At 38.2% G+C, this 10,526-nt stretch overlaps 1 protein-coding gene across 1 annotated transcript; it reads right to left on the bottom strand.

The window, feature by feature from the left end:
- Positions 1-2,301: 2,301 nt before the first annotated feature.
- LOC115114799 (homeobox protein Mohawk-like) lies at positions 2,302-10,294 on the bottom strand. The gene is made up of 5 exons (XM_065013891.1): positions 10,187-10,294; positions 9,857-10,010; positions 8,554-8,868; positions 2,845-2,878; positions 2,302-2,497 (listed from the first exon to the last, which is right to left on the bottom strand). Exons 1-5 carry the CDS (start codon positions 10,292-10,294, stop codon positions 2,302-2,304), a joined length of 807 nt encoding a protein of 268 aa, XP_064869963.1.
- Positions 10,295-10,526: the final 232 nt, after the last annotated feature.

Below are 10,526 nucleotides of genomic sequence, written 5' to 3'. Positions count from 1 at the left end.
AAAAACATTCCTGGTGAAGCTGGTTGAGAGAATGCCAAGAGTGTGCGCAGCTGTCATCAATATAAAAGGTTTTCTAATTGAAGAATCTCAAATATAACATATTTTGATTTGTTTAACACTTTTTTGGTTACTACATGATTCCATATGTGTTAATTCATAGTTTTGATGTCTTCACTATTATTCTACAATGTAGAAAATAGTAAAAATAAAGAAATACCCTTGAATTAGTAGGTGTTTTAAAACTTTTGACCGGTAGTGTATGTCCACAAGCCTACCTCAACATTCAAGACTGAGAACACACTTCTCAAGATGTCACCAAAGCAGGTTCCAGCCTTTCTAGGGAATTTTTCATAGCCACCGTCATTCTACATCTGCATTGCTTGCTGTTTGGGGTTTTAGGCTGGGTTTCTGTATAGCACTTTGTAACATCGGCTGATGGTAAAAAGGGCTTTATAAATGCATTTGATTGATTGATTGATTGATTGATTGATTGATTGATTGATTGATTGATTGATTGAGAAAGGGACCAGTGGAAAATACTACTAAGCTATGTTTTAGGGAATCGTCTCAGAGCCCAGTGTATGATTATGTGCTTATGTTCAGTGTCAAGAGAATTTTCCCAAATAGAACACGATAAGTCCGCTCTGACAGATGTCAAAGGCTTCCCATGTCCTTCATCCAGTCAATACTAGCAGATGTTATATGGTTGTGCAGCCTTAAAACTCATTCTATAAGACCAAGACACAAGTGGTTTTTGAGCAAAGAACAAAATGCATGTTTCATCATTTTTTGTGACATATAGTAGGATAGGATTAACAAGAGTTAAGTCAAGTATTTATTCAAATAGCTGCAGTTCATTCAAAGTATTTCCACCTCTACGTTGTGATAATAGTTTTGCCTAGGATACAAATCCAGTCTCCTAAAGTTAATATAAATTAAGTCATTGAGAACAATAGAAAATGGTTATACAGTATATACAGTATATAGTGAAAAATATAGTTCTCATGTAATCAAACAAATATCATGGTTACAATAGAAAAATACACACATTGACCCAAAACATGTCACCATCTACCAGCCGATAGAAATACTGACTCAGAAGAATACTGTAAGGCATAGCATGGTTAATGGAAAGAACTATGATCTTTTCGGCAGGTTCAATATATGTTTTCTTGTAGGCTTCTGGTTTCTGGATGAAAAACCCCTAGCCAGCAGCATTCTAAAGAAACAAGAATCAACACTGTGTCTACTGCACTTTTAAGCAAATGTAAAGCTAATGTGCTTACTTGGGCATTGTTAACTGCGAGAAACTAAGCAAAACAGTGTTACCCAGACCATGAGGTGAGACTACAAAAGGAAAGGTTTCCAAAACGGGTATTTAGTGTTATAAAATCTTCAGTTCTGTTTTTACTCTGAAATTTGCTGCTATATTCTTTCACGATTTCAATAGCACATTGTTATGCATTACTGCTACAGAACTATTGAACTAATATTTACATTTACATCATGGTAACCATTTGTCCTTTCAGTTTTCTCTTTCACAACAATATCGAAAGTGTTAAATCAACTCTTAAATTATTAAAATGAACACTGTCTATTGCCCCAAAATACATGTTTATACCTTCGAAAGTGTAAGCTTTAAAAAAAATGGCAATATGTAACTTTTTGGGCTACTCAACCGAATTCACATAAAAATGGGAGTTACTGTATCTGTAATTTCATTGAAAGCAAGTCTAAGAAGCAGTATATCTGTTGTATGTGCACTATTTCTATGCTTCCGGTTAAGTTTAGCTTTTGCATCTTTTACTTTCAGTGTTGTACAAACTTCAAACATCTGAAAATACAATACTTTTGGATATGGAAAATATATTTCACAGCGGTTTAGATGGTACAATGATTATCTCCACTATAATTGCTTGTTTTGTCACAAACTGAAATTAGGTGAAGTATTAGTAAACCAGAAAATGGCATAGTGCATTTTTTAAATTTTCACAGAGTTTATGTAACTCTGGCCAACACTGGTTATTCCTTCACTCTACATTGGTGTTACGTGTTAAATCGATTCCATCTTAGTATTTTATATATTTTTTCCTTACTACCATTTAACACGAGGGTGTAAACACTTCTTATATAAATTATATGTAATTCAAGGGACCAGAGTGGCCCTGGACCAGACGATGAACGGTAAAGTTGTCCCTAGATGCTGATCTTGGGTCAGTTTTGAGTTTTCCCCACTAATGGTTAAGGTTATGATTGGCGGAGGGGAAGGCTAGATCAAGAGAAACTTCACCCCGGAGTGGTCTAGACATTGTTTGGCAGGGACACTTTGACAGTCTTAATTTCTGAGATGTGGGAGGACTTTTGGATGATGCAGCTGGTGGTGGTAGTCCCTGTGGCGCAGCACTGCCCCTGCGCCAAGTTAGTCAGAGCCATGGCAGCGTGGATCTCTCTCCACTCTGCCTCCTCCCTCCTCTGGCCTCTCTCACTCTTCCCCTCACTGCGAATGACATAAAGGAGAGATTTAGAGATTTAGAGCCTAGACCGTATCATTAATGCACACTCCCCAAGATGAAATCATCATTCACAACAGGGAGACTTCCTACTAACAGACAACAGCCATAGAAATGCATCTGCCTAGACTGCCATTATTTGCTCATCCCAATGTGGGTGTGCCACAACGAAAGGTTGCATTATTACATGTTTATTAATAATACTAAATCTTTATGCTGGACTGTGAAGTGAATATGTCTTCTTTCTTATGCATCTAGAGCGCTTATACTCGCTATAAAAACTGGTACACTGGATAGAAGGGGTCCATAAACAAACAAACAAACATACTCTTACCTGTCACATCTAGTTGATGCATAGTTCACTGTGTCTGAAAACATGGATAGAAAAAAGCCAGACTTACATTTATTGTACAGGAAAGGCCAATTAATGATAAAGTATGGAGTTTTCTGGAACCTATACTTCGCAAATATTTATTTACATACAGTACCAGTCAAAAGTTTGCACACATTGTAGAATAATAGTGAAGACATCATAACTATGAAATAACATATATGGAATGATGTAGTAACCAATGAGTAGGTGTGTCCAAACTTTTGACTGGTACTATGTATGAGTGTTTGTTGGCATTGTGTTCTCTATTCATATTTTTCAGTTTATGTGTGCATTACAGTATTTGCATGTGTATGTGTGTGTGTGTGTGTGTGTGTGTGTGTGTGTGTGTGTGTGTGTGTGTGTGTGTGTGTGTGTGTGTGTGTGTGTGTGTGTGTGTGTGTGTGTGTGTGTGCACATGTGCACTTTAACTGCGCCAGAGGGCCTTAACTCACTGAAGTACTCCAGTCTGGCTGCTCATAAGCACTCCGGCCAAAACAAATGCAATTATGTTTCTCCTGTGCCTTTTCAGATGGAAAAATACAATATCTGTGCAGTGTCATGAATGCAGACACTCTGTTTCCAGGTCTCCAGAGCTCGTTTGCATCCATAAAGTTATTTCACTGTTTTTCAATCCACCCTCTGCCCTCTCCCTTTATGTTTGGCTGAGGACTGCAGATCATCATACATCATAGAAATGTCTATGGGAGTATTGTGTGAATGAGCGGCATGTACTGTAATACTCCCTCTATGGAACTTTAGTGGCAGTGTCTCACCTTCTGGGTGTCTTTGATTCCACTAAACATATTTATTTGAGCTCAAATGTTGGTTTATCAATCTACAAAATGCACTTTGTTTATAGTTTGGGTGTTATCATCATTTTTTATGATTCGGTTTATAAATGAGTAAGAAATAGTGTTTTGATTTGCATGTTTGCTCACACGTTTTTCATGTGAACACAGCAGTAGGGCTATCTGTTTTGTTGAGACAAGTCAGACAGACCAAAATATATTTCTCTTCAGGGAGCTATGAGCAGGAAAATTAGAGGCCAATTGTGAGCATACAAAATGCCGCTTTCAATATTCGCTGCCTGAAACATCTCAGACTCCTATTTCTATAACAAGGCCCAGGCCAAGAGCAACTATAGGCAGACAATAAATAATTTGACGCCTCTCACATTTTGCTACTGAATGTCTCTACTCTTTTTGGTGGTTCTGACATTTATGTTTAAAAAACAACAACAGTACTTTCTGGAAACCTATTACCAAAATAAAAATGCACATGTAAATCATTATGGGGAAATTGTACTCTGCTGTGTTTGTCTCTGCGTCATTTATGTTTTACAAGAATTATCCATTCATTTGACTGAAATAGTGTTTTGTACAAGACCTTAAAAATCATGTTAGCATCTCTCAGACCAAGTCTGACCTGGGACATCAAGTACAACAAATATGAAATTCCTTGGCTTACTCTGAAAATAACATTACCATTCTGATCATAGAAGTCATGAACTCATAAAGTAGTGTTGCACAACCCTGGACTTCAAGGGGATGCAGGGCAGAGAGTGTTCACTTGCCCTCCAAAGTTAGTCAGAGCTGGATTGGCACTACAGATCGAAATCAGTTGCTAAATGAGAGAGATTGAAACCAAGCTACCAAGAAGTATAACTGTTCATCTAGGGTATCAGAAAACGAGGAACTTCTGTCTCACCATGAATGTTTTCATTTTGCAACAAACTAGGTAAAAAAAAAAGTGTGCAGTGTCCTCACTCCATATAAAACATGAATCCAGTAAGATTTATTCGTCTCTGGCTCCTTGAAGGGAAAGACCACTTGTTATAGTTTAACAGCATATTTCAACGTCAAGATCCCCAGTGTAATAGACGCTTTCTGAAGACTTTCACTTGGCAGGCAGATTTAGTGTTTGATGACCTGTCGTTATATTGGACATCCAAGAAACAACACTAATTAGCATGTCCCAGATAGGCGTAGTGACTCTTTTACCCCTCCCCAGTGCAGTGTAAAAAAGCGTTAACGTACTGAGTTCTTTCGAGACTGCATCAAGGTTCAGCACTGCTCTCCACTCCCATTCCAGAGAAGCTCTAAGCACCCTCTAAATACTCCAGGACACACCGAAAAAATTGCTGTGTGCCTGTATAGAAATCGGAAATGTTTCTTGATATCTGAATGTAATGTTCTGTTCTACCAATGTTCTGTTTGTAGCCTACCCTAAAACTAGGTATTTTGTGACATAGGCTAATGAGGTAAGAAATGTATGTGATATATACTGTAATGTCTTTATAAACTAATTTGAGAAACTGTACTTGCAACTTTGAGTGTGGATATAATTATTTGAACTTCCAGAAGCAAGTCTGTGGTGCTTTAGTAACAGGGTCTAAGCAAAAATCCACATTGAAACGCCATTTGTACCAGAAACTTTGGCAAAGGTCCTCATGTCTCACCTTGGGGACGATAAAATCTCAGACATTCTGTAATTGACCCTGAGATCTGCTATTTTCCACCATGGCAAGGAAACAACACACTAGAATATGGATCATGGAAATCATAGGACCAATGAAATAGTCTACTACTTTGTCTTTGGCTAAACAAGATCAAGGATTTTATAAGCAATGGATTTAGATGTCAGCACAAGTTCTTATTAGCTGTTGCTTTGGTTCCAGGACCTTTCTGGAGTTTAGAGTTGTCAACCTGATTTAGGGCAGTGCTCCTAACTTCAGGTCCTGAAGTGCACCCAAGTGTCAAACATAATCTCCCTCTAACCTAGTTGTGTCTAGTCTAAGCTTTCAACATTGACCGATAAGACCAACTGAATGAACAGAAGTTCTGCAAACCTTAAAGCGGCAAATCTTAAAAGCCGCAATATAACTTTTTGGGCGACAAAACCATATTTATGTAGAAATGTGAGTTATAGATATGTCATTCTCATTGAAAGCAAGTCTATGAAGCGGTAGATCTGTTCTATATATGCTATATCTGGGCTTTTTGTTTCTCAAAGTCATTTTCACTTAGTTAAGAATACAAATCGGAAGAAAAATGATAAACATCTAAAAGTTAAAATGCCACCAATGTGAGAGCACCAACCTCTGCAATATGGACAAATTGGTTCACCATGAGCCATTGGCAGCCAAATAAATGAGACAGCCTAGGCCAATGTAGCAGTAGGCCTATAATTTATATTGTTAACGAAGTAAAAATACATAAATCTGACAAATAAAAACATAAAATATCCTGATGAAAATGCAGGTACTTTTATCTCTCTATACTCCGCCTGTCTGTCACCTTTCTATCTGTCTTACTGGGTCCAGCCCAATGACTGTATATGAAGGTCCAGCCCTAAGCTTGCAAACTTTATATCAACTAGCCTATTCTGGACCCTAAGAATTTCCACACCAGTGAGCTCCGGACAGACACAGCTGTTTTTGCGCAAAAGGAAACGTGTTCAGGTAGGCTAATTTATGAGATTTCCACTGGATATATGGGATACTCGGAGCATGACGTTTTGGTCTTTCACTCCGAAGCCTGGTGATTATCGAGGGGGAAAGTGTTGGAAAGATTTTTCAAATACTGTGAGGAAATATTGGTCACAATGGATGCATTTAAAAAAAAAAACTTTGTTGAAAAAATTACTGAGAAGCTCAGCTTTTTAGTGGTGGTGAGTTAAGACAATCAGAAATCAGACATCCAGTTAGCCTATGTGTGCTAATGCTCGCACGCTCCATCAACATTAAGAGGACAGAAAAACCAGACACGTGCTCATTGCTCACATGGAGCGCTTCAAACAAAATACAATGAAAACATTGACAAAACTCATAAATGATGGTATGAAATAAAACAAAACTTGTTTCTCACAAGTGTAGCAGGTTGTGACATTTTCACTCCAACTTCACAGTAAATGACTGTAGGCCTAATTAAAACCTCTTTGGGATAGGGGGCAGCATTTTCACTTTTGGATAAATAGCGTGCCCAATTTCAACTTCCTGCTACTCATGCCAAGAGTAGTAGATTTGGATAGTAGATTAGTAGATTTGGATAGAAAACACTGAAGTTTCTAAAACTGTTTTATTCATGTCTGTGAGTATAACAGAATTTATGTAGCAGGCAAAACCCTGAGGACTAACCATTCAGAATTATTTATTTTTGAGGTCACTGTCTGTTCATTGGTTTCGCATGGGGAAACGATATTTCTTAGGCACTTGTTTGCAGTTCCTACCGCTTCCACTGGATGTCACCAGTCTTTGGAATTTGGTTGAGGTTATTCCTTTGTGCAATGAAGAAGTACGGCCATCTTGGAAAAGGGTAACGCTGTTGAGAGTTGGACTTGAAAAGTACTTGAAAAGCAGCGTTAGTTTCCTCTCGTTCTCAGATAGACCCGTCTTCAATTTGATCGATTATTAACTTTTAAAAATCCCTAAAGTTGTATTACAAAAGTATTTTGAAATGTTTTGGCAAAGTTAACAGGTAACTTTTGAGATATTTTGTTGTGACTTTGTGCAAATTGGAAGCTGTTTTTTTCTGGATTAAAAGCGCCAAATAAATGGACATTTTGGATATATATGGATGGAATTAATTGAACAAAATGACCATTTGTGATGTTTATGGGACATATTGCAGTGCCATCAAAAGAAGCTTGTCAAAGGTAAGGCGTGATTTCTATTTTATTTCTGCGTTTTGTGTAGCACCTACAGGGTTGAAATATGCTACTCTCTTTGTTTACTGTTGTGCTATCATCAGATAGTAGCATCTTATGCTTTCGCCGAAAAGCCTTTTAAAAATCTGACATGTTGGCTGGATTCACAACAAGTGTAGCTTTAATTTAGTATCTTACATGTGTGATTTAATGAAAGTTTTATTTGCATCTGGCGCTCTGCATTTTCCCTGGCTTTTGGCCAAGTGAGATGCGACTGTCCCCCTATCCTAGAGAGGTTTAATTCATGCATTAACAGAAATGAATGTAACCAAATGACGGGGATTAACGATACATTTACTACAGGTGACATGTAATGGGGAATTTATGAAAATAAACATTCAAAGGGAAAACAATTAACACAAAACAATATTGTGCAAGAACTGTCAGGAGACAGCTGAGCCATTCTGGAGAGAGACTTGCCCACAATATCTTCCCATGGCTATGCCTCCGCCTCAGAATGTGCAAAATTGCATGAAATTTGTTATAAAATTGCAAAATCTTCTCTCCGCCCCATAGCAAAATGTGTAGAAATGCAGCAAACTTGCTGTAAAACAGCTAAATGTTCTCTAAACGCCATGGCAAATTGTGCAGAAATGTACAAAATTAACTATAAAATGTAACTTTGTGGCCCTCACCCCCATCAGTTGCCCATCCCTGGTTTAGAGAATACAATGATTCTCTACATAATGACTGCTTGTTTTGTCACGTAAACTCAAATTAGGCAAACTATTCGAATTTTAGCAACCAGGAAATGGTGGAGCTATTTCTGCATATTCTACCGTTAACCCTTGAAGTAAGCTAGTGCCATGTCACTGATCCACAACCGAGTCCAGTCATTGTAAAGATACAGTACGTTAGCTAGTATGTCTGCATATGACATTTCTTATATCCTGCATATGGCAGCGTTCTGTAGACTTTGTTCAGCATTTCAAGTAAAGTGTCTCCAAAGAATAAGAAATCCCTTACCCATATGGTAGAGAGAGTTTGCCTCTGCCTCAGAGGAAGAAGGCGAGACGAGGTCGTCGTCACACTCGTTGGAGCGTAACGACCCTGAGTGGTTCCTCAGGTGGGACTTTGTGACGTCATCAGGGGTTGCGATCACGTGTCGTATGGTGTCGTTAATGTACCGGTTCAGCAAGCTGCTCTTGTACTTGGGGGGTGGAGAGACATAGTCGTCACTGAAGGCAGGATCAGTCCTGTTCTCCTGTTTGATGACACTCTTAAGTGAGGGCCTGGAGAGCTCTGGTTGGCTAGCTGGAGTTTGTAAGTGACACTCATCATCTGCAAAAATAAGTAAATAATAATAATAATGTTGGTCCTCCGTCAACTGCCTTTGGTCTCCAAAAGAGGCTGAACATCTCAAACATACATTTTTAAGTTTCAACTGCAGTGTTAAAAGGTCAGCAACTCTATTAGTAAAAAGAATACACAGAGTTCATTTCGCATAACATAAATTCAGTGGTGTAAAGTACTTAAGTAAAAAATATTTTAAAGTACTACTTACGTATTTTTGGGGGTATCTGTACTTTACTTTACTATTAATATTTCTGGCAACTTTTACTTTTACTTCACTACATTCCGAAATAAAATAATGTACTTTTTACTCCAAACATTTTCCCTGACACTCAAAAGTACTCGTTACATTAACAAAATTGTTAAATTCACACACTTATCAAGAGAATGTCCCTGGTCATCCCTACTGCATCTGATCTGGCAGACTCACTAAACACAAATGCTTCGTTTGTAAAATATGTCTGAGTGAGTGTGCCCCTGGCTATCCATCAATAAAATAAAGAATATTGTGCTGTCTGGTTTGCTTAATATAAGGAATTTGAAATAATTTATACTTTTACTTTTGATACTTAAGTACATTTTAGCAATTCCATTTACTTTTGATACTTAAGTATTTTTAAAACCAAATACTTTTAGACTTTTACTCAATTAGTATTTTACTGGGCGAGTTTTACTTTTACTTGAGTAATTTTCTATTAAGGTATCTTTACTTTTACTAATGTATGACAAGTTAGTACTTTTTCCACCACTGCATAAATTCACACCCTTCAGTGTTATTGTAGAGTGAATTTTTTGTTGAATGGCTGGTGTTCATTTTCTACTTTTTACAGAGTTACAGAAATGAAAAAAGTGTAACATTAACTCTGTGTGGTATGGGACACTATAGACACTTGGGGAGTGTTAAAACGAACACTTAGAATGTTTGAGGTTACATCCTCAGCTATAACCCTGCTTAGCCTACCCCAGTCTCTCTTACCCTCAGAGTTGGTGTCTTCACTGCTGACACTCATTCTCTCAGCGTTGCCCTGGATGTATTTATTGTAGAGTTTGATCCGTAGAGCCCAACTTAAGTCTGGCTGACTCACTGTATTCTTCAACCTCCGCCGGGCATTGGCAAACCAGTTTGAGACCTGCAACATAAGCATAAAAAAAATGAAAAAAGGAACATTAATTTGATGAATTTCAGAACTTCAACTTGTCAGCTAACAAAATGTCTGACTAGCTTCTGCTTTTTTCTTCCATGGTAGTATCCATGTGACCAAACCCATACCTTGCTTTGAGGGGTGTGTGGTTTGCCTCCGCTCACCTGTACTAAAGTCATGTGGGACCCCAGGGCGAGCAGGACCTTCTCTGTCTTGGTGGGGTAGGGGTTTTCCTTGTGTTTGTACAGCCACTGCTTAAGAGGCCTCGCCATGTCCTGAAGCGCCTGGCGCTTGTGGCAAACTTTGACCCCGCCCAGACAAGACCTGTGTGTAAGGTGAAATATGATAGAACTATGCTTAATCTTCTGATGGGAGAGGAGTTGTCATCATTTCCTGGTTTATTACAAGGATAGGGTTGCTATACCTGATATTTCAGGAATAGACTAGGACCAAAAATCAGCCCGCGCATAGCACTAACTTTGCTGATAACTTAGTTGAAAAATG

Source organism: Oncorhynchus nerka, linkage group LG9b (genome assembly GCF_034236695.1).
Source record: "Oncorhynchus nerka isolate Pitt River linkage group LG9b, Oner_Uvic_2.0, whole genome shotgun sequence".
NCBI classification, from domain to species: Eukaryota; Metazoa; Chordata; class Actinopteri; order Salmoniformes; family Salmonidae; genus Oncorhynchus; species Oncorhynchus nerka.
The sequence above is the reverse complement of the archived record's forward strand: the minus strand, read 5'-3'. Positions and strand labels throughout refer to the sequence as shown.

Coding starts and splice junctions, on each gene's coding strand:
- LOC115114799 (XM_065013891.1), bottom strand. CDS start 10,294: ATGGCGAGGCCTCTTAAGCAGTGGCTGTACAAACACAAGGAAAACCCC. Junction 10,011..10,186: donor CCCACATGACTTTAGTACAG/GTGAGCGGAGGC, acceptor CTTATGTTGCAG/GTCTCAAACTGGTTTGCCAA. Junction 8,869..9,856: donor TGAAGACACCAACTCTGAGG/GTAAGAGAGACT, acceptor TTATTTTTGCAG/ATGATGAGTGTCACTTACAA.